At 36.8% G+C, this 25,391-nt stretch overlaps 1 protein-coding gene across 3 annotated transcripts in view; it reads left to right on the top strand.

Moving 5' to 3' along the window:
• Window positions 1–25,391, top strand: part of STS (steroid sulfatase) — a 145,405-nt gene that overhangs the window by 99,429 nt on the left and 20,585 nt on the right. For all 3 annotated transcript variants that reach the window (XM_032226902.1, XM_032226900.1, XM_032226901.1), the window contains 2 exons: window positions 4,397–4,556; window positions 20,555–20,676. In XM_032226902.1, the coding sequence (XP_032082793.1) occupies window positions 4,397–4,556; window positions 20,555–20,676 (282 nt within the window). The remainder of the gene's footprint in view (window positions 1–4,396; window positions 4,557–20,554; window positions 20,677–25,391) is intronic.

Here is a 25,391-nt window from a genome sequence, read left to right as displayed (position 1 = left end):
ATGGCTGAAAGCATTTTTGGTTCTACATTCACGGAGTCAGTATACTCCCAGTAGATGTTATCAGTGATGAGCTGGAAGAGATGGCTGTAAACAAATAGCAAGGCAAATTCACTAACTGCTTGATGTTAGTATCAAGGAAGCTCCTTATCTTCAGAGGGCAAAGTAGTTTGGGATAATTAACTTTTTCTTTCTTTGTTCTTCCCCAATTAAAAATGTTCCATGTTTTTATTGTCTGTAATGATTAGTACTTCTTATTATCTCTTTTAAGATGACAGTTGTATGGTTGCTATCTTTACGTTTAAGGTATTTAAATACAGGGCGGGGCATAACCTTTTCCTAGGGGGGTCACAGCAAGATCGACAGCAGTTTACAACTTCCGCGACACCTCATTTTAAAGCCCATAAAAAACTGAATTGAATGAGCTATTAAATGTTAAATTTGCTTTAAGAATGGCTGGAAAATTCGATTCGGAAGAACAAAGGATCATTGACAGAATAAAATGCATTGCCTTTCGAGAGGCTCGCGATGCTGGAGCGACGTTTATCAATCGAAAATGGATTGCAAACAAATTGAAACGTCATCCGGATTGGGTTACTGATAATTGGAACAAAACAGCCCAAGAATGTTTCACAAAATTTGGAGAAGGGCGTCCTCTGCAACTGTCCCAAGAAAGCAAAGCCATCATTGCAACTGGCAGTCGCAAACAACGAAAAGGAAACCGAAAAGTGGCCCAAGAAATCCTTCAAATTCGTGGAAAACGAGTTGATCAAAGGACAATCGGCCGATATCGAGAACGAGAAGGTTTGAAGCCATTCCACGTCATTTGAAAACCATTGAAAACTCAAACACACGTTCAAGATCGGCTTTGGTTGTGCGATTGGTTGTCTGAATGGACCGAGGAAGATTTTCTTCATTTGGCGCCATCTGACGAATTCTTCGTTTATGCCATTCGAAAACCGAATTTCCAGAACGATCGAATTTGGGCTAAAGACGTCGACGACATCGCCAAACATGAACGATATCGACAAATCGTTCGCAATCCGACTTGCATCGGGATTTTCGTCATTTTCACAGCCAAGAAACTGCATTGGGTTTTGAAGGATAAAGGGGAATCCTGGGATGGCAGTTATTTCCGTGAGAAAATTTTATTGGAGAATGTCATTCCATTTCTCAGTGATCCAGACAATGTCTTGGTGGTTGGTGAGGCTGTTTTTCTTCATGACAAAGCTCCTTGCATGCGTGCAAATGCGACTCAGCAATTGTTAAAGGAAAACAATATCGAATTTTGGGGCAATGACGTCTGGCCGGGAAATTCGCCAGATCTCAATCCGGCAGAGAACATTGGGGCCATAATTAAGGATGAAGTGGAAGCTCTGATGATTCAGGAGCAAGGTCAAAATCGATATTCGGTTGAAACTTTGAGAATGAATTTGGAAACTGTGTTGAAAAATCTGGAAAATCGAACGGAACTGTTTGAAGATTTGTTGTGTTCTTATCCACCTCGTTTGAATGCTGTTCGAAGGGCTAATGGTGGTCATACTGACTATTAAATCATGTCAATAAACTCAGTTTTTGATGGGCTTTCGAATGGTGTATGAATTATTTGTGTTGTTATTACAAGTGTTGCTGTGACCCCCTAGGAAAAGGTTATGCCCCGCCCTGTATAACATCTCACATTTTGTAACTCACAAACTACTGTAAGATTCAAGTTTCATATCGCAGAAAACAGTAGCAGTATCAGGTTATGAAATTAAGTTTCTAATTGATTTAATAAGCTTCCAGGGCTCAAGAGGCAAGAAGACAATTGTATCAAAATTCTGATTGCCTGCTTATGAAATATATAAGGATTTAATTTAAGGGGCAGTGGTGGAATTAAATGAGTGACCAAATGGGTAATTCTATCTTATTAAAAGGGAAATGGGGAAACTGTTTTATTTAGTTTAAGAAAAAATAGGGCAGCAAAGAGGCCATTTATTTAGATAATAGATACTATTTCTATTTCCCTATGATTATATAGCAGAGTTTTTGATTCTACCCACTTTTCATTCTGGATTCACCATTACTTCTAACGTGCAAATGTTGCTTCCTCATTTATCTTTCTCTTTGTTGGTTGTTTCCCACTAGCTCAATATTCTACTGGAACATAATCTTGGCATGCTTAGGTTAAAATATTTTATTTTGCAAAAAATATTCATAAGTGTATACTGAATGTGCAAAAATTGAATTAACTTTTTTTCTTAATGAGAGTCAATGTAGAAGAAATCTCAACATATGAGTCACTGTTGCATTTTGAGCACATTAATTAGTTTAACTCATCAATTATTTATAGGAAAATGCATAGGTATCAGAAAGTGTGCATAAATATTTAACTAATTATGCCATGCTTATTCTTCTTTCTGTTCCCCCCACTTTTTTTCTTCTGCACAGTATTTACAGATGAAAAAATAGAATAGGGAAGTTCAATATCAGATGTGTTCTCTTCAAGCTACAGAAAAAAAAACCACAAATAAAAATGAAATATTTCTGCAACCAAAGACCCTGAAGTTTCAGCCAATGATTACCAGTTTATATAAACAGAAATTAGACTGCAATTTTCAATCACAGTAGCATTTGTGATGAGGGCTCTTTGCAAAATGTATCCTTTGCATATGAGCATGTGATTATGAATCCATCAAATTAACCTTCTCATCTGAGAAGCTGAAATCTACTTAACAATAATTGCACTAGTCTAGTTTAAAAGCTCTCATCACATCTTCACAATTGAAACTTAGTTGTTTATCTTGTGATATAGTCAGATAATAAGATATAACAATTTCTGAGAATGGCTGACTTAGAGAGTCAATTTGGTGTAATGGTTAAAGCACCAGCCTAGAAACCCAGAGACTATGAGTTATAAACCCACCTTGGGCACGAAGCCAGCTAGGAAATATTGGGAAACTCATTCTTTCTCAGCCCTAGATACTTAGCAGTATCATCTGAGTTGTATCAACTGCAGCAATGGTATCAGGTTAATGTGTGGGTAAAATGCAATCTATACTCCTCTGATCCTTTTTTGTCCAGGCCAAAGACACACTTGGCCTTTGCATGGAGGCATGCACTCCGAAAATAATTTTAATCTCTTTTTATAGGTGCAATTAGTCTTTTCAAATGAGGTTATAATTAAAATGAATACAATTGGAGTTAAGTAGAAGAACAGTTTTCAATCTATATATTGTTAAAAATATTTACATGTCTAGTTAAAAATTGACAACACAGTGTAATAAGTCAAGGGTTAGCTTGTGACTTACCATATTTTTCCCAATATTCTTCTACTTTGGTTGTCAGCTTCTAAGTTTCCTAACTTTCTCATCTTATAAATGGTATGTGGATACAAAATAAAAGATTTCTCTTGATCCAACATTTTTATTTACTGAAGGATACTACAACACAATCATTTCATACCAATTTCACTTAAAGATAGTAAAGAAACAGATTATTAATGGACTGATTCTAAATGTAGTGTCTGTTATAATGTGTATTACTCTAGTAGACATGTAATATGTATAATATTTTCTTGATAATTGTTGTTATTACCATCACTTTCATAAAAAGAAATATAATCTTTAATTTCTAGTCATAATAATTATATCTAATATTTCTTTATATGCATAACTGGGATTTTTCAGACTAATAAATTCCAAACTATCAGAATTTCTTCCATTCTTGAGATAATATAAGTGAATTGGATTTGGCAATATCTTTGAAATTAGTAATTTACAGTCTTGGATTTAAGAACTGCTTTACTGAATCAGCCTTAAAATCTATCTTTTTGATTCTGACATCAATTGTATCTTGGAAGTTCATTAAGTAAGACATGATCCTTTCCAATGTTTGATGAAAGTACTTTATTCTGTAATAAACTGTGACTAAGCAATCATGGCCAAATCTCATTCTAGAAGTATTAGATTATCTTTAAAAAACGATTTGAGTACTAGAAGAAAGAACTAATTTCTTTATTTATTCTTTATTTTCTTTATTTGCAAAACACTGATAATGATTATAAAAATATTTTACATTGTGTGCTTGGTTATTTGTTTCCAGTAACACCAACTTTTTTTATTTCTTTCAAGATGATACATTACTTCCTATGAGAAAGAGAGAAAAAAAGAGAAATGCTTCTTTTAGAAAAATTCTTGATTTCATTAGGGTTTTTTAAAAAAATATTTATATTAAAACCAATGTTTATCTTCATTTAATACTTTTGTCTTCATTTTTAAAAAATCTGCCCAATCAAAATACTTTGTATTTTATTATGTAATGGTTAAACTATTTGGTTAACCACCTCAGTTAAATATTGACTGTTGTGTTCTACTCCAAAGAATAACAACTTGAAGTTAAATGGGAGTTTTTATTTCAGGTGGAAAGGCTACAAACTGGGAAGGAGGGATTCGAGTGCCTGGCCTCCTCTACTGGCCTGACGTTCTTGAGCCTGGAAAACATATTTATGACCCAACAAGTAATATGGATATATTCCCTACCATAATTAAACTTGCTGGAGCATCACTGCCCAATGACCGGTATGGAACATAATTCCATTTGTTGCAGAAGAGGTAACTTAAAAACACATGGCTCTGGCAGTTCTGAAGGAAATATAAGTATAGACATTATTTATGGGGTAATGTAATAAGTGCCTTTGTAGCAACTATAACTCAATCATTACTTGAAGAAATGGTACAATATTCAAGTAATAGTTGAGTTATAGTTGCTCCAGAATGGCCTTCATACTTTTTCTTGAATTTCTCCATAATTCTGAACAGTCATCTTTGCATACTGCCAGAATCCCTATTTTATCCTTTTTGACTAAATCCGTCTCCTGTGTCTTATTTATGATTCTCATAGAAGCTGACAAGTATCACGAAAGAAGCAAACATACATAAGAAATGAATATTTTTGATTCATGAATGAGATTAGTTTCTAATTTAAAGGAACTGTCTGCACATTGACCACTAAAAAGCATGCAACAGATACATTTTAGTTTCCACATTAATATTTGAACTAGATTGCAATAAAATTATCATTCCAGTTGTTACAGTGAATTCCTTGTACTTATAGGAAAATACATAGAAGAAGAGGGAAAATATATGAAAATTTCAAACAATAACTTTTTGTTCTTTCAGTTCTTTATTTAGCTTAGTGAGTGCAGATTTCATGGACATGTAGCAATTTGTAAAGCTTTCCTTAGCACATGAAGAATTATCTTTGAATTAAGTTTATGTGTCAACACTGCAACAATTAAAGAATTCATTGGTAAAGCCACATTAGCAGTGGAATGAAGTGTGGTACACACTTTCTAATATATTTCAGTAGAAAATAATATATAACGCTAAGCATTTTCAGGTGATAGATAATAGCCCTGGGTATATAAGAGAGCATAGTTCAAATTTACCTTCTTAAATTTATGCATCCTTAATATAAAACATATCCTTGGGACAGTGCTTAGAGATAAATATATACAGATTCTCCATAAAGGCATAATATAGATTGTACTTGAGTTACAAAAGACAGATTCCAATTGAACATTAGAAAAATTGGCCAGCAATAACAGTTGTTCAACAGTAGAACCAGTTAGGCACAAATATGGCAGATTTCTCTTCACTGGGTATGTTCAAGTAGAGTTAGAAAATCATTATAAGAATGTATAATTGGATTACTATCAGCGGTGGGATTCCAAATCTTTTCCTACCAGTTCTATGAGAGAGTGCTTTGCATGCATGCAGCACTCAAAGACCCTCCTCAGTGTCAGCCATGGTGACCTGAGCTGTTGTTAATTCAGCTGCAGGGGGGGGAGGCAATCTGCTCTGCCATGCAAATCAGCTGAGCTAAAAAACAAGGGAATATAGGACAGGGAATGGTGGGGGTGGAAGGATGGGGCAAGCCAGAGGTGTTATTTGTCGCTTCTCTGGAACTACTCAAAATTTCCATTACTGGTACACCAGAACCAGTCTGAACCAGCTGAATACCACCTCTGATTGCTATTGTGTAAAGAATTACCCAAGTCTCCTTTCTGATATTTCAATTTTATGATTTCAATTCCTATTGGATACACTAAATATAGTACTGGAAATATAGCCAGATGTGTTTGTTTGTTTGTTTGTTTCTATGGCTGCCCATCTTAGTCGATGATTCTGAGTGGCTTGCAATTCAAAAAATATGTTACAGCTGAAAATAATTGAAACATTTTGAAACAATAAAATACTAAAACCAATAAAAAACACTAAAAACATCCAAATTAAATATACATAGGAGTGAAATACTTGGCCAGTTAGCAATATAGCCAGAAAATGGAGCCCTTGGCACATTTAGTACCCCAGGCTAGGAACATAGGCAGGTTTTTAGGAACCTTAAGAAAGGCTAACAGATTTGAGGCCTTTCAGATCACTGAAGGGAGGATGTTCCATATAGCAGAAGCTACTGCAGTAAAAGTTTGCCTTCTGTTCCTTGCCAGCTGATATTTTTTGGCTGATGGGATCTATAGGATGCTGATTCTGTTTGAACTGGTTGAATGGGTAGGGACTCTTGAAAAAAGGTGATCCCTTAAGCACTCTGAACCAAGCCATGAAAGTGTTTAAAGCTAACTACCAGCACCTTGAATTGCGCCTGGAAACACACTGGTACCTAGTTCAGCCTATGTAAGAATGGTGTTACTAGTGCCATGTATGTTGACATCATTTGACTGCATTCTGCTACAGTTGGAGTTTCTGAATGGTCTTTAGGATTAGCCCCGTGTAGAGTGTGTTACAGTAGTCTAACCTGGAAGTTACAAGAGCCACAACTGGCACACCACCTAAAAGTGTGCAAAGGCTTTCCTAGCCATGGTTGTCACCTTGTCTTTAAGCAGGAGCTGCAAATCTAGCTGGACCCCCAGATTACACATGGGAAGTGTCTGAGGCAATACAACCCCATCCAGAACCAGGGATGATAGAACTTACCCCAGCCCCTCTGTCTTGCTAGGGTTGAGTCAGATTGTTTTGCCTCATACAGTCTCCAATAACCTCCAGACACTGGGTTAGAATGTCCATGATATCACTCAAGGGTTCTGAGCTAGATATATAAAATGGGGTCATCTGCATACTAATGATATCTCACCTCAAATCAAAGAATTACCTCACCCAGCAGCCTCATGTAAATGTTAAATAGAAGGAGAGAAATAACAGAGCCCCGTGGCACCCTACAAAATAGAGGCCCCAGGCTAGATCTGTCTCCCTCTATCAACAGTGATGGAAGTGGCCCTGGTTAAAGGAGGGGAACCAGCAAAGTATAGTGCTAAGCACTCCCCATTCCCTGAGCTGGTCCAGATTAATGGTATTGAATGCTGCTGAGAGATCAAGAAGAGCCAGAAAGGATGTACTGCCTCCATTCCACTCCTGCCAGAGTTCATTCACCAGTATGTGCAATGCTGTCTCAGTACCAAATCATGTTCTGAACTCAGACTAAAAAGAGTCTAACTAATCAGTTTTATCCAGTTTTCTAAGCTGCAATGTGACCACTCTGTTTGAAGAGGGAGTGCCCCACCACCTCTTTAAGAGCTAGCAGAACCACTCCCCATTCCAAAATGGAGTTAACTATTGCCTGGACCCACTGTGTCCCCTCCCATGAGGCCTTAATGAGCCAAGAGGGGCACGGGTCTAACACACAAATGGTTGGATGCTTTCCAAAGCACCTTACAAGACATAGTCCCCACCACCTCTATAGACTCTGCTCTATCACTGAAGTCCAAAAAATAGTGAATGTGACCAATTTTATCTGTGAGATATGCAGCGTTTTCTTCAGTGATCCTTTAAGTAGACCTTAGCACTTCTCCCTCCAAAGAGGGACTGAGTAATCCAGAACAGAATCACTGGGCAATTATTGGCAAATGCAATAAGGGCAGAGAAATGGTTGTCACCCTTATCACCATGAGGTAGGCCTTAATATCTTAATATTGCCTTATTTTTCCACTAACAATACTCTAGGCATGTCTTAGTCCACTTAAATTTCCTTAATTCCATCATATTTGAGAGCATAAGAACTTTTGTTGCTCTTCTCTACACTCTAGAAAGAGTGCAGAGAAGAGCAACAAAGATGATTAGGGGGCTGAAGGCTAAAACATATGAAGAACGGTTGCAGGAATTGGCCATGGCTAGTTTAATGAAAATAAGGACTAGAGAAGACATGATAGGGGCTGCTACAAAGAAGAGGGAGTCAAGCTATTTTCCAAAGCACCTGAATGCAGGACAAGAAGCAATGGGTGGAGCCTGCTGGTGGTGGCAGCAAAAAACCAGCTGCCTCTGAATTCCTGGCTACGTACCTGTTTAGAGGATCTTCCATCTGACGTCTTATCAGGTTTTCTTATCCTTCAGGCAAGAAGGAAAGAAGAAATTGTTTTGCTGGCAAATGCTCTTCGATTTTTGCAGCTTTTGTGCTTGCAGGGAGAGGGGGGCTAGCCCAAAGCAGAACGGCTGTCCGTGCTGGGAACTTCAAACTGCCTTGTGCGGGACAAAGTAGGTCTCCCCCACTCAGTTCAAAGTTTTGATTGATTTAATCTTATCACGAGCTGGATCCGTATTAAGTGGGCAATAATTGTGTATCAAGATTTTGGCTTCTTTTCTTCTTTACTGTTCATCCTCACATTAGAACCCCTTCTTAGAATAGTGAGAAGTGACACACAAATTAAAGGGTTACGAGCTAAAGCTCAGGAATTTAAGGTCCAGGCTTTCGCCGATGACCTTGTTTTTATCCTGGAGGATCCTATGGCTTCTGGGATACAACTTTTACGTAAAATAGAGGAGTACAGTAGGATAGCGGGGCTACGTATAAACAAAGAGAAGACAAAACTGTTAATTAAGAATATGACTCTGAACCAGAAAAGGGAAGTACAAAGCCTGTTAGGGATCAACATGGCCCACAAAGTACAATATTTGGGAATTTGGCTCACGGAGAGATGTTCCTCTATCAAGGTAGATAACTATATGAAATTGCTACAACAGGTATCTAAAGATATGACTAATTGGAGTGGCAAACAACTGTCTCTGATGGGCAGGATTGCGACAGTCAAGACATATGTATTACCAAAATTTTTGTTTCTGTTTCAAACGGCACCAACTAAATTGGACAATTTTTTTTTTAAATCTTTGGAGACAATAGTGACTCAGTTTATATGGCAAGGCAAGAAAGCACAAATCAAAGCCCAAACATTGCAAAAACGTAGAGAACTGGGAGGCTTTGGAGTACCCAACTGGGAAGCATACTATAACGCAGCAATCATGACATGGGTGAAAGATTGGGTGATGTTGAGTAGAAGGCGCCTATTGGCTATAGAGGGACATGACCTCCCCCAGGGATGGCATGCCTCCCTCTGGCAAGAAAGAGACACCCCCCATAGGGACTTCATGGGACATTATATTCGGAAGATTTTGATGGGGGTCTGGGAAAAGATGAGGAAAAAATGCTATCTTAGGGTTCCGTGCTGGTTGGCACCATTAGAGGCCTTAACGCATCCGAGTGTATTTAATTGGACAAGAAACATAACATATAAAGACATCATGCCAGAGGATGGCAACATGAAAACAAAGATGGAATTAGAGCAACAGGGCAGGAATTTGGAATGGTGGGAATATTTACAGGTTAGAAACAGGTTTAAAAGTGATAAGGCACGTTTTGGGATCTACCCAAACCCTCAGGGGCTAGATAAGATCCTGTTTGGTGGAGACAAGAAAATGTTATCGAAGATTTACCAATTTTTGACCTGCCAAGATGCTAATGAAGAGATGGACAAAAGCCTTCTAATAGCATGGGAGAGAAACCTTGGCTATGAAATTGAAATGGGCAAATGGTGGGATCTATGGAGTAAGACCATTAAACTTACAACATCTACAGCATTCAAAGAAAACATATACAAGATGGTTTATAGGTGGCACTTCCCCCCAACGAGGTTAGCCAAGATGTTCCCTGGGTTATCTCCATTGTGTTGGAAATGTGGAAGAAAGGATGGCACATTCTACCATATTTGGTGGTCCTGTACTGAGGCCACGAAATATTGGAAAAGGATTAAAAAATGGTTAAAAGAGGTTACTGGGGCAAACATGGAATGGAGACCCGAGAACCTTCTACTAAGCATTAAACCAGAAAACATAAGCAGTTCAATATGGCATTTGAGCCTACATATAATTGTGGCCGCAAGAATAACTTATGCACAATTTTGGAAATCCACTACCATACTGTCGGAAGATGCTATAATTAAAAAGATCTATGAATGTGCAGGAATGGACAGAATGACGGGTTGGCTGAGGGACAAAGGAGAAACGGAACATTATCTTAGCTGGAACCTATGGTATATGTGGGCGACAAGGAGAACAGCAGGGACTTAAAATGGGGAAAGTTAACATGGGTATTGTAATAGATCCCTGAACTTTGCAATGAGAAGATGTGGCTTAGAGACCTAACAATGAGGAAGGAAAGAAAAAGTTGGGCTGTGAATGACTGTCACCACGGGGGGGGGGGGAGGGGGGTTGTATGTTTAAAATGGTATTTGTATCTGTATGTTTTACGCTTAAAAAAAATGTATAACTAATGAATGCCGATACAAAAGGCTGTATATTTACTTTATATTGTTATGTATGATTTGTCTTTCTTATGTTGTTGTATTTTTCTTTCTGTTTTTTAAAGGTAATAATGTTTAATAAAAATTATATTTAAAAAAAAAAGATTTTAGCTTCTTTTCGTTTTCTCCTCCGAAAAACTATTTACTTAGAGGCTTTTAAAATGGCGCCGAGCAGGCTGGTTTCTCCGGTAATAACGAACACTTTTTGTTAACTATTACAAGAATTCAAAACAAAGGAGAATGCTTATCATTTGTTTCACAATCGGCCAGCAGAAGCTTTTTAATTAGTTTCATTTCTACAAGATTTTCACTCCCTCATTAATCTTGCTTATCTGGAAGTTAAATGGTGATGAATCTGCTGAACTCTCTTGTTACAATGTTTACTCACTGAAAGTTTTGCCAAGCCTTAAACTTCAAAGTAAAAGGGGAACTCAGCTTCTTTACTTAAAGCTGCATATTCCGGCAACAGAGTTTTATTAATTGCAGGCAGATAAATTTTGAAATGGCTTCAAAACTAAATATTAATTTGAAGTCGTCACCCTCTACTTCCAGGGGCACATCCCCAGTGCCTGGCACAAAGCTGCAGCCTCCGCTTACTACGCCCCCTGCTGGGGATGTGTTAACGAAAGAATTTTTCCTGAGCAAACTAAGCGAGGCTCTTAATGCACTGACAATTAAAATGGAAGATAAGTTTAGAGATAATAGAGAGGTGATAAAGCAGGAGAGAAAAGAGGAAATAAAAGAAATGAAAGAAGAAATCAAAAGTGAAATAAAAAGACTTAAACAGGAGCTGTATGAGAAAATTGACGCTAAGGTTGTTAAAATTAGAGATGAAATGCTGAGACTTGTAACTGTATTGACAGAACATACTTCTGGAATGGAAGATACTCTAGAGGTTCTTAATGATGCCAATACTAACTTGACATTGAAAACAGAGGTGGTGGAACAAAAAGTGGAAAATGCTGAAAAAGAAATTATTATGATACAGTACCAACAAATGGAGTTTGCATTAAGAGTAAGGGGGCTGCGTGAGGAGAAACAGGAGAACTTGAAACAGATCCTATCGGAAGCTTTTGACCGCCTGATGGGAAGACCAGGGACCAACCTTGACTGGCAAATCGACAAAGCTTACCGCGTTAATTCTTGGCTGGCAAAGCAGAAGCAGCTTCCTCGAGACATCGTTATATATTTTACTACAAGAGAGCTTAGAATATGATACTGCAAGCGTCTTATAACACTGAGCTTCAAATTGGCGGTCAAGTCCTGATTGTTTTGAAAGAGATACCACCTCAAATGTTAAGAGCCAGGAGAGACTACGCTTTTTGGGTCGAAGAACTCAGAAATTGTCACATACAGTATAGATGGGATGCACCATTTGGCATTATATTTACATTTGATAAGCAAAGGTATCGCCTCAACTCTGTATGGAAAGCCTGAGATTTTTATTATAATATATTGAAGGCCGGATACCCTGCACCATCTGGACCTGGAGAAAGACCTCAAGAAGGACAGGATAGACAGCAAACTACACAACCACTAGACAAGATGGAGCATCTCTCTCTTCTAGAAGTGCAAGGTGTTATGGAACAAAGACCTAGCCGCATGAGTACTAGACGAATGGAGAAACAAGCTAAAAAGCAACCGCATCAACAATCACCGGCCATCGATCAAGGAACTACAATAACAAGTCTGGAAGCAGTGGGAGGAGCTAGACCTAAGGTTAAACAGGCCATGCAGGAAGCTCTAAAAATGCTTCAGCCAACCAAAGATGACAACTAAGATTTTAACATGGAATGTCAACGGACTGAATTCTCCACAGAAGAGGAAGAAAATATTTCATTATCTCAAACAGTTTAAGAATGATGTAATTTGTTTGCAAGAAACTCATATCAAGTCAACTGATCAAAAATATTTGATTAACTCAAAACTTGGTCAACATTTTGCAGCTTCCGCTATGGAAAAGAAGAATGGTATAGTTGTATACTTAAGAAAAGATATGAAAGCTGAATTAATAGAAGCAGATCCCTTCGGAAGATATATTGCTTTAGACTTAATCCTAGAAGGGAAAAAGACATTACTTTTGGGAATTTATGCTCCCAATCAACAGCAAGATAGATTCTATAGAAATCTTCATGCTAAATTAGTACAGTGGGACTATAGTTCCTGTATACTACTGGGTGACTGGAATGGAGTGATAGACACTAAGAGAGATAAGAAGACTTCCCGCCTAAATACTAAGATGCGAGCAAAGTTACCTAAACCTTTCTTTGACATCATGGATGACTTTGAATTGAGAGATATTTGGCGAGAAAGAAATGCAGAGGAATATGACTTCACTTTCTTCTCGGACAGGCATCAATCCCTTTCAAGGATTGATTTTATACTAACCACTAATGATTTGCTTTCTAGGGTCAAGAAGACAAAGATTGCGGCTAGGGTCCTTTCGGACCATAACCCAGTTTGGATGGAGTTGGGAAGGGTAGTGCAGGCAAGAAGGTCTTGGAGATTGAATGAAAACTTATTTAGATATGAAAAGTATATTAATGATTGTAAAAAATTACTATCTGAATATTTTGTTTTGAATATGAATAAGGGTACATCTATGGAATTCATATGGGATGCAAGCAAAGCATATATGAGAGGAGTGCTGATGAATATAAATAAAACACATAGAAATAAACAAGGGTTAAAACGAACAGAACTGGAAGAGGAAATTAAGAGAAAAGAGTTGGAGTTAACAATGAACCCAGATGATACAAAGGTTAAAGAAGCTATTAACATATTAAAATCTCAATTTGACATGTTGATCTCTGACCAGGTAGCCACTAATTTATTATATGCAAAACACAATACTTTTTGTAATGCAAACAAACTTGACAGATGGTTAGCTTATCAGATTAGGAAAAAAAGGAAAACTCGAAATATATCTAAACTGATTTACAGAGGGAAGGAGGTGTTTCAACAGGAAGAGATTCAAAAGGCCTTTCGGGAATTTTTTACAGAACTGTATAAAGGGGATAAAATTAATGGTTTAGATATAGACAAATATTTAGATAAAGAGAAAATACCTTCAGTTAGAGAAGAGCACAGGCAAAAATTGAATCAACCAATAACCTCGGGGGACAACTTGCAGGTAATTAAGCAATTAAAGTCAGGGAAAGCACCAGGTACAGATGGCTTGACAGCGGTTTACTATAAAAACTTACAGTTAGAAATGGTAGAACCTCTTAGATAATTATTTAATATGATTCAAATGGAAGGTAAAGTGCCTCCATCTTGGAAGACAGCGTTTATATCTTTGATACCCAAAGAAGATCAAGATACTACTCAACCTAAAAATTATAGACCTATTTCATTACTGAATGTAGATTATAAAATTTTTACTAAAATATTAGCAAATAGGTTAATGTTGGTTATTCAACAATTGATACACACGGACCAAACAGGTTTTATACAGGGGAGACAAATGAAAAGTAATGTCAGATTAATTATTAATGCATTAGAATATTTGGGAAAGAACAACCAGATCCCTGCTGCGTTTATATTTTTGGATGCTGAGAAGGCCTTTGATCGAGTTAACTGGCAATTTCTGCTGAAGATATTGCAAAAAATGCAGATAGGAGATAATTTTTTACAGTCAATTAAAGCAATATACCAACAGCAAACAGCACAAATTATAGTCAATGGAAGTTTAACAGACTCTTTTCAAATTGGAAAAGGTACAAGACAGGGCTGTCCTTTGTCCCCATTATTGTTTATTATAACTTTGGAAGTACTGTTGAATAAAATACGGGGCTTGGATGGTTTAAAAGGGATCAAGATTAGGCAGCAAGAATATAGAGTCCGCGCTTTTGCGGATGATTTGGTCATAATATTGGAACAACTGCAGGAATCCAGTATGGTCTTAATGAATACGATTAATCAATATGGTCAAGTGTCTGGCTTTAAAATAAATTTAGGAAAAACAAAAATATTAGCTATAAATATGAATACTTAACAAAAGGAAGAATTAGGAGTGATGCTAGGATGTGAGGTAGTTAAAAAAGTCAAATATTGACTTCCGGGGGCGGAGCCTGTCGCCGAAGGGGGCTCAACGAAGCTCCTCTCAGAGATCTGGTCTGTATATCTAAATAAGATCAAAGATATCACCCCTTTTTGGCAAGAAAGGGGCAGGGAGAAGCCCAGTGGCTAGGGTCTATTCGTCGTTCACAGCCTTCTTCTTTTTTTTGGCTGTGGACGGAGATTAGATCCAGCGTTAGCTGAGCTCTTATCTCCAGCCAGTTCTTCTCAGCTGCCTTTTTTGCAGCCCTAGACAGGAGACTCCCCCCTCAGGACAAAGCAAAGTTGTTTGAAGTTATGATTAATACGAGCGGGTCCCACCCCTGAGAGGTTTTACTTTTATTACTATCTTAAACACCAGCCTCGTTTGTCCTAGAGGCTTCTTTGTTTAAACGCATTACAAAATGGCGATTTTTCTCCGTTGGTGACTGATAGGGGATGTACTTAGCCGACTCTACCTTCCTGGAGACTATTCCTCATTAACTACCCAAAATCTACAAACAAATTTTTTTTTTGGAAATTGAGGGGAGCGAGAGCGCTGTTTATTTGTTTATCTCTTTACTTATGATGGCTCCCAGGTCAAAGCCGAAGCGTTTTTCTACGAATGTGCTTAAAGAATCTGCTACAAAATCGCTGCCCTTGTCTCCTACGCCCTCTACTGGAGATTTCTTAACACAGGAATTTTTTTTTCAAATGCTTAATGACTTTAAACAGGAAATTAAAGAATTTGTATTGGAGTTATATGATAACTTAGAGACTAAGATTGCCCAAATGAAGGCGAATACGTTTGTAGCCGTGTCTGCTCTGACAGATTACACCGCTGAAATGGAGAATAAATTGGAAAGTTTGGAGGAGGCTAATTCTAATTTGACTACTAACATGCAAACATTACAACAAAAAATTAGAGATACTCAAGAACAGCTCGTTATGATAAATTTTAACAGGAAGGCATTTGCAATAAGAGTCAGAGGATTGCGTGAAAAGGAGCGAGAGAATTTGAAACAGACTTTTGTTGAGGCCTTCAGCCATGCGGTGGGAAGCCCGGGATTTAATTTTGATTGGCAGATTCGGAAAATCTATCGCCAGAATTCGTTGGTAGCAGAACAGCGACAGCTCCCGAGGGACATAATCATATATTTCTCCACAAAAGAATCCAGAAATGCGATCATACAAAAGTTTTACAATAATAGGTTGCGAGTTGATGGGCAGGATTTGATTGTCTTCAAAGAAATACCATCCCAGATGTTAAAAGCAAGAAGAGACTATACTTTCCTAACTGAAGAGCTTAGAAAACACCAGATTCAGTATAAATGGGAAGCACCAGCTGGCATCACGGTCACATTTGAGAATCAAAGATTTCGTCTCAATTCTGTTTCGGAAGCTCAAGATTTCTACTATAAGACTTTGAAGGCGGGACTTCCTGACTCACTCGGAAAAGAGGAAAGACAAGGCGAAGGGGAAGGCAAGCAGCAGACCACATGGTTGCAAGACAGAGGGTGTAGCTCTCCCCCTCCTGGAGAGGCAGAAGAGCGGAGATCGAGGATTTAGCTATGTCTTCAAAATATTTGTTTGGTTTAAGATACGGTAATCCTGTTTAGATCCAACAATTTGCAAAATATTCAGTCTCTAGACTACGATGTTTTCCTATTAGACATTTCAAAATATTTGTCAAAGTTGTGGATTGAATGGGGGTTTGCGATCTCTCTCCGGTAGAAAAAGTGGAATTGGATACTGGTGGTGTGATATTGGGACTGAATTACATGGAGCGGATGTTGAACACATTTCACGGGACTTATATGTTTGAACTTTAACTTAAATTGTCCAGGACTTTAAAGTGAAGAGAGTGGAGATGGTAATTTTACTGAATTTTGGTTTGGGAGGAAGGGAGCCGGGTAACGCAGGGTAGGTGGAGGGGTAGCGAAAGCCTGATCAGATTACTTCGAGTTAAAAGGCAAACTGACTCTTGTGTAAATTATTATTCGAAAATAAGGTTAAGAAAGATTAGTTGGAGTGACTACAGGAAGTAGTGGTAAATATCAGAGAAGCAAGGGATGAGGGTAAAATTCATGCGGAATGATCTACGTTGTTTAAACTCTATTAGAAGGGAAAGCTTGGTGAGATTATTTCGAGACAGAATGTAAACTGATTCTTGGGTAAATTATTATTTGAATAGGTGGAATGATCCACGCTGTTTAAATCCTACTAGAAGGGAAAGTTTGGTGAGATTATTTTGAGCTAGATCGCACACTGATGTCTGCATAAATTTGCATAAATTTTTATTTGAATATAAGGTTAAGGAAGATGAACTGGGGAGTCTACAGGAAGTTGGGGTAAATAACAAAGAAGCAAGAGACGAGAATAAAATATATATAGAATGATTTATACTGCTTAAACATTAATAAAGATGGGGGGCTGAGCTTAATACAAAGAGTTTTTTTTTCTTTTTTCTTTTTTTTTTCTTTTCCTTTTTATAATTTGTAATTTCTTTGTATCAATTTTTTTCTCATATTACTTTTATTTTTAATTCATAGGATCACAAGATACTTTAGAAGGGGTTTGACAGAGGACAGTGCCAGGTGTGGGCCCTGGGAAGTCGGGGGGGACTAGGGAGGGGGACCTATGGGGGGTGGGTGGGTGGGTGGTAATATAGTTTCAATAAGAAGAAGAATGCACTTGTATACGGTTGTCTTTTCTTTTTTTTTCTTTCTTTATATTTTTTTCCTTGGTTTTTTTTCTTTTTCTTTTTATCATATTTTGTTTCCTATTTTCTATCTTTATAGCTCAATATTAATAAATAAGAGTTGAATAAAGGAATACACCAGGGGGAGAGGTAGAAGGAAAGAAGAGGGAGGAGCAAGGAGGGAGTAAGAGGGGAATGTAAGGAGGGTGTAAGGGGAATGCTAGGAGGAAGGGGAGAAAGGAAGGTTTGAGGGGAAAGGGAAGTAGGAAAGGGGAGTGTTAGAGGGAGGAAAGGAAAGTGGGAGGGGGAAGATGGGGTGTATGGAGGATGGAAGTGTCAGGTGGGGTTTTGTCTTATGCTGAATGATGATGAGTTGTGTTTTCTTTTTTCTTTTTTCTTTTCTTTTATTTCTTTTCTTATAGCAAATATCCAGTATATAAGTGATTGTAAAATTGAATGTGAAAATGAATAAAATATATTCAAAAAAAAAAAAGTCAAATATCTTGGTGTTAACATTTTAACTTCAAATGGGAAATTATATAAGCATAATTATGAACCACTTTGGCATAGTATACAGACGGAGATGAAAAAATGGGAGAAATTGCACTTATTTTTGCTGGGTAGGATAGCGGCAGTGAAAATGAACATTTTACCAAAATTTTTATTTCTTTTCCAAATGTTACTTATACTTAAAAAAGATGCAAATCTTTTAGAATGGCAGAAGGGTATCAACAAATTTGTATGGGCAGGAAAGAAGCCGAGGGTAAAGATGAAAATAATGCAAGATGTACGTGAGAGAGGAGGATTGAAACTACCTAATTTAAAACTGTATTATGATGCAGTGGCATTATCTGTAATTAGTGATTGGACTCATTTAACCAATGATAGAATATTGAATATTGAGGGACACGATCTGGTATATGGTTGGCATGCTTACCTGTTATTCAACAAAAAATTGGATAAGAATTTTAAAAGTCATATTTTAAGAAATGCTTTACTGCGGGTCTGGAAAAAATACCAATATAAATTAAATGACAAGATACCCATGTGGGCAATCCCTAGACACACAATTGAAAATATGAATATAGCACAAAAACAGGATAGAATTACTTACAGACAGCTTCTTACCTCGGAAAGGGGGGTATTACAATTAAAATCCTTAGAGGTATTAAAAGAGGAGAAGGTAGTTCAAACATGGTTCCAGTATGGGCAATTACAGGCTAGGTGGAAAATAGATCAAAAAATTGGTTTTATCCAAGTTGAGGATAATTTGTTTAAACAAATAAGAGATCAAAGCTTAATGCATATAAAGAGGATATATAATGTATTAATACAGATGGATTCGGAAACAGAATTAGTCAAAGATTGTATGATGAAATGGGCTCAAAATATTGAAGAACCAATAATGTTGGAGACATGGGAAAGAATCTGGGTAAGAAATGTGAAATTTACACAAGCTCAAAATCTGAGAGAAAATTTTTACAAGACGTTATATAGATGGCATTTAGATCCTAAAAAGTTGGCTTCTATGTATCCAAATGTACAGCCTAAATGTTGGAGGTGTGGTTCTCTCGATGCTACATATTATCATATATGGTGGACCTGCCAAAAGGTTAAGGCATTCTGGATAAAAATATGGTGGGTTATGCAAAATATCTTTAAAAGAAGGATAAAGTTTACTCCTCAGTTATTTTTACTAGGTATATGTACTGATTTTACAGTGGTGGAGACTAACTTGATTCTGCACCTAATAACGGCAGCAAGACTGTTGGTGGCGCAATACTGGAAGAAGGAAGACCTGCCTACAATCCAAGAATGGACATTGAAAGTCACAAACTTAGCCGAGATGGCTAAAATATCGGCATATCTTAAAGATCACTCAAATGAGAGATATAAAAGAGACTGGAAAAAATGGATTGACTATATACAAAATAAATATGGGACCAAGAAATTCCAGTTAGCCTATGCTTAAAATCAGAAATGAGTTAAATTGTTTAAAGTTAGTTCAGCAAGAAGAAGCTAAGGTCAATGTAGAATGTCATTGATTTCTTTATTTCTTTTTTCTCAATAGATTTTAGACTGTGTTAGTTAAAAATCCATACCGTGTATGGGTTCTGGGAAGTCGGGGGGGGGGGGGAAGGAGGAGGGGGGTTGGGGGGGGTGGAGGGAGGGAGGGGCATACAAAAAAATTGTACTTCAATGTTTTAATGATTGACGAATGTTGAAATATTTGTGTTTTTTAAAAGAAATAAAACCTTTGGAACAAGAAGCAATGGGTGGAAACTAATCAAAGAGAGAAGCAACCTAGAACTAAGAAGAAATTTCCTGACAGTTAGAACAATTAATCAATGGAACAACTTGCCTCCAGAAGTTCTGAATGTTCCAACACTGGAAGTTTTAAAGAAGATATTGGATAACAATTTGTCTGAAGTGGTGTAGGGTTTCCTGCCTAAGCAAGGGGTTGGACTAGAAAACCTACAAGGTCCTTCCCAATTCTGTTATTCTGTTATATACTATGCGAAGCATTGGGAAACCTGGGCACAGAGAAGTTGTTCAGGTGCAATCTGATTTGAAGCCATTGCTGCTTTGCTATTCCAAGCCTTCCACAAAGTCTTCAATTGGACCAAATAGCAGGCTTGATTAAATAAGTTCCCTCTGGAACCCAATTGACTCCATTAGTCACCTGGGGCAGGCCTATCCAATAGGATTTCTGAAGGCTGAAACTTCATATTGCACAGCATTTCATGGCTTGTATTCATTCAGGGCCTGCCCAAGCCATGTCTGATGAGAAACAAAAGGCAGGTTTTCCATAGATAAGCATCTCAATCCTACTTCAACATTGATCCTTCATCATATAGTATACTTGCTTGCTATTTTCAAGGCAGGGTTTTCCCATGAAAAACTGCAATGGATTTATTAATTATCAACATTTTAGCCTCTGGTGGTTGGTTTACTTTGCCTAAAACAAGAACAGTCCTACTTACAAATATGTATATATCAATTTTAGCAACTTTTTTTGCAGAAGGAGAGGGAGAGGAAGAGGTTGGGTGGTCACTTAATATATGGAATTAACTGCCAGAGGTATATACAGTGCTAGTGTTGTATTTATCAAAAAATGGAAATGCTTAAGTCACAACTTTGTTTTTTGATCAAACCATTTATGGTTTCTACGTATTATGATATATTGTCTTTTTCAGAATTATTGATGGACATGATCTAATGCCCTTGCTTCAAGGCAATGCTCTCCAATCTGAGCATGAATTTCTCTTTCATTATTGTAATGCATATTTAAATGCAGTTCGGTGGCATCCAAGAAACAGTAAGTAAAATTTTCTGTTTAAATTTAAATATTTTATATAATTTTATTGCAGTTGGAAATACTTGGTGGGAAGAGCTTTGGACTATGGGCATGAAAAAATTATTATTGTAACTCTTGATCTTGGGAGGAAGAAACTGTTCTATATAGCACAGTTTGAAGCAAGACAGCAAACATTTACATTCTCACAGTATTACATTCATGATTTATAATGCAATATATGTTAAAACTTTAATCTCTCATATTATAAGGGATACATTTTCAAATATAAATACATGGACAATACCAGGCAATCTATATATCTTGTTCCATTTTGTAGTTGCCCAAAAGTTTTCTACTTTTGACTATTTTGTTTTACTATATAATGGATTTTTTTTTAAAATCAGAGCATTATGTGCAATAGGAAAAGAAAGTAGAAAGGAACCAGTAAATTGGCAGACACAACATTTTTCTAGAGTAATATATTAATCAATGAATAAAAATTAAATAATCAAAACTTTTCTGAAAATTAGTAAGGTTTCATCCCTGCCCCCATTCAGTACAGGTAGTCCTCAACTTACAACCTCAATTGAGTCCAAAATTTCCATTGTTAAACAGGACAGTTGTGAAGTGAATTTTTTTTTACATTTTACAACCTTTTTTGTCACAGTTGTTAAGTGAATCACAGCAGTTTAGTAACACTGTTGTTAAGGCAAACTGACTTCCCCATTGATTTTACTTGTGAGAAGGTTATAAGTAAACCTTCTATTTATCATTTGATGATAAATAGGCCACTTTGCTTAGTATTTCATTCAGTATGTAGAACATTAACACTGGAATTTAAAATCAGCTATAAATAGATTTAGCTACAATTGGCATTTCAGAGTTCAAGGTCAGCTTCTTCTCATTGTTATTTGATTAAATAAAATTATCATATTTCAGTATCATTCTATCAGTTCATTCCATTGCATTGCCTAGCATTCATGAAGATTTGGTAACACATCATTGTCACTGATCAAAGTGCTGAAGACCTTCCCAACTACAGGCAGATAGTAAATGGGATACATTTAACTATATTATGGCACATACAGTGAAGGAAAAAGCTACTGATTAACCTTTATGTAGTTCCCAGGAAATGGGCAATAAATTACAACTTTATTCCAAAATAAGCTGTATTGTGATCAACTTTATTTTCATTCATTTTAAGGGTAATTCTACCCTTATACAGAAATACTAACTCTGCCCTTCAACTTGATTATTCTGTCATTTATTGAATATGCAATAAATAAGCTTTGTTGTCCAGTCTATTAGATTTTTTCCCCAAATAATGTTATTAGAGCTTACAGTTTAAAAGAATAACTGTATAACCTTTTTCAAACTCCATCAGATCTCCTAAACATGCCTGATGCTTAAAGATCATTTCTTAACATGAGAACATTGACTATATATTCTAGAAATTCATTGATCATGTTTTATTGTAAAGAATGATTGAATGATAGCCTAAGAATTTTATAAAACATTAGAAATCATACATGCACACACACTAATGTCTACAAGGCTGCAGAAAAATTTTAGATGAAGGTCTTCAATGAGATATAACATGCCACCTTTCACCCTAGAAGTTTTCAACAAATACGAGTAGAAAAGTGTTTATCCATATTTTCTTTTAAGCATGGTAGCATGACAAACGTCTATGGAGATTCTCAATTATCTAGGTCATGGCTGTCCCAAAGGTGCTTTTCAAAAGGCAATTGGACTTTCTTGAGCATGATAAATTGAAAATTAAATAACAAAACAGCAGTCATAAAAGCAAGAGGCTTGGTAAGAGTTAGTGTATGAGAATAATAATAAAAACGATAAATGCAGAAGATAGCATCTATAAAAGTCAAGAAACAAAGTTGTTTTTAGCTGGTAGCTAGAAAGTAACAACACAGAAAAGAGTTTCTGTCCAGAAAACTACATAGATGGGTGCGTAATATACAGTAGAGAATTCTGTCCGTAAGCATTACATCCGAAGAGCCTCTGAGTAGAGCTTAATGAAGGCTTATGAAGGAAACATCTTTCCTCATTTGCCATGCTGCATGAAGCTAGAAGTGTTTCAGCTGCACAATGCCTGCAGATCACAGGCTCCACAAAATGAGCTATCATTTTCATTCTAAGAATGTGTTTTCTTGGGTATAGCAATAGCAATAGCAGTAGACTTATATACCGCTTCATAGGCCTTTCAGGCCTCTCTAAGCGGTTTACAGAGAGTCAGCATATTGCCCCCAACAATCTGGGTCCTCATTTTACCCACCTCGGAAGGATGGAAGGCTGAGTCAACCCTGAGCCGGTGAGATTTGAACCGCTGACCTGCTGATCTAGCAGTAGCCTGCAGTGCTGCATTTAACCACTGCGCCACCTTGGCTCAGTATGACTGAGGGATGCTAACAAACTGGGGTGTTTCTAAAGGAGAGTAAATAGGATGATACAAAGTCTTGGAGGCAATGGCTGGGGTCATTGGGCATGTTCATCTTGGAGAAAAAAATACTCAGAAATTAGGGATTCCTATGCTGGGATTATTTCCAACCTTTTGATTCTATGACTCAGTGATTGGGCTATCACTTACTCTTGTATTCTTTTTTTATTTATACTGTATATGACAACCCTTTTTCCTCCTCCTCTTCCTCCTTTTCCTCCTCCTTTCCTTCATATGAAAATCTTACAAGAGAAGTAGTTGTCTTTAAATGCTGCTGTCTGCTCACTCTAGTCTTTCAATAAAGAATGGAGCACAAACAATTTTCTCTTTCCCACTAGATATATACATGAAAAGATATATAACCAAAATATTACACACACACACACACACATACACACACAGACAGAGTCAACACATATGCACCCTCCTTGATTAGTCCATGAGATGAAACTGCACACACCCTGACTAGATATGTAAATTAGAGCCGTTTGAAAAAAACAAAATAATGAAAGGAAACAAAAGGCAGTGCCTTTCAAATATACGTTTGACTTTAGTGGGATATTTGTTCTTTCTTTAGTGGAAAAGTTCTCTTTCTTAGCCATCTTGCAGGTTTTTTTTTAAAGTGTTGGGCAACAACTTCTCAGCAGATTTTCTTTTCGAAATATAATTTTATTAAAACTTTTAAAAAAGAAGATAAAAATGAATTGAAATTACTATAAAGCAAGAAAAAGAGGAAAAAAGATCAAAGAAAGAGCTAAGAGTACAAAAGTATCAGTTCTCATGAAAACCCCAGAAGGCTGTTCACATACAAAAAGTTGAATGTCTTTTTTCTGTTGATGCCCATTGGCTTTTTCTTACATTGTGCAGCCATATGTTGGCCAGATTCTATCCTTGATCTTTTTATGCTATTTTATTCTTGAAGCCTACACGAGGATTCAAACATTGTTCTTGTCTCTTTCATGTGGCAAGTCTCCAGGGACAGTTTGATTGACTGGTCTCTTGACCAGCCCTGATCTTCATAAATACCTCTTTGGTCTTAGCACAATAGAAGAACATTTATAAAGAGTATTCGCAAAGTATCCAAAGGTCCCTATGTAGCTTATCTCTCTCTTGCACATTACAGTACATAAAGAAAATGTCTAGGCACTTCTTTTGCTCTTTCCCTCTGATATGTGAGCGATGTTATCGGCATAGTATGAGCATTTCAAGCAATATCTCAGTGACAGGTCTGTTGTCATCTGCCTTTTTTTCTCCCATTCTTTCAAAATATACACCTGGGGATGTAAAATGCCATTGGCAAATAATTATTTTTTAAAAATCACAAAGTGAATTAGGGATATTTGCAAACAGGTCATCTCTGCAAACATGCTGAATAGAAATCACTTTGTGTTGATGTAACACTAAATATAGAATTGCTATCAGAACAGAAACAGCTAAATCCTCAATTTTTCTAAGAACTGAGTCAGATCCTTACCTTAATTTGTTCTTTTGATAATCTCATTTGTAAATAATTCTGCATTATGATATTATTCACCAGTGAACAGAAACATTATGTTAGCGACAGTGAAGAAGCGGAAAATATGAGGTATTCAGCTGCATTTTGTTCAGTGCTTTTGTTTTATTATAAGACATACATTTAATGGATGCTGGGGCATTATTGGTGTTGATATTTGGAAGGCACAGGGTTGCAAGATCTGATTATAGACCTAAAACAGAAAAACATTAAACCTCATTTTGATCTACCTAATCAAATATATATTTATATCATTTGCAATATTCTACTAAATGTGGTATTTCAGCTGTTACCAATACGTTCTGATAAAATAATAACATTAGTGGAGACACAAAGAATAACTCAGACAGAGACAATAAAAAAGGAAATAAAATTTTAAAATAATCAATAACCAAGTTATGAAAATGCCTAAAAGAGTAAAATCTATTTCAGCTGCAAGTCAGTTTAGAAGAAAAATATCTTTACCTAGCACAGGACAGACAATAGAGATGGAATTAACTTGGGAGAAGCTTCTACACGGATCTTTCTCATGTTGCTACCAGAGTCTAGAACAAAGATAATTATCTCTCCAGAGGCTCTTATGGTATTTCATATAATCTAGCCACATATTGTATGTCATATAATAGTACCTTGAATTAAAGCTATGGTAAACCTTTACCTTCAGCCTGTGAAGTTGTCCTAAGAAACAAACTATTTCCAGGAATTAGCCTTAGTTAATGGTCCACCAGAAAAAAAATGGCCCAATGGTCCAATTAACATTCAGCTGCA

The sequence above is a fragment of the Thamnophis elegans genome, chromosome 11 (assembly GCF_009769535.1).
Source record: "Thamnophis elegans isolate rThaEle1 chromosome 11, rThaEle1.pri, whole genome shotgun sequence".
Taxonomy (NCBI): domain Eukaryota; kingdom Metazoa; phylum Chordata; class Lepidosauria; order Squamata; family Colubridae; genus Thamnophis; species Thamnophis elegans.
The sequence above is the reverse complement of the archived record's forward strand: the minus strand, read 5'-3'. Positions and strand labels throughout refer to the sequence as shown.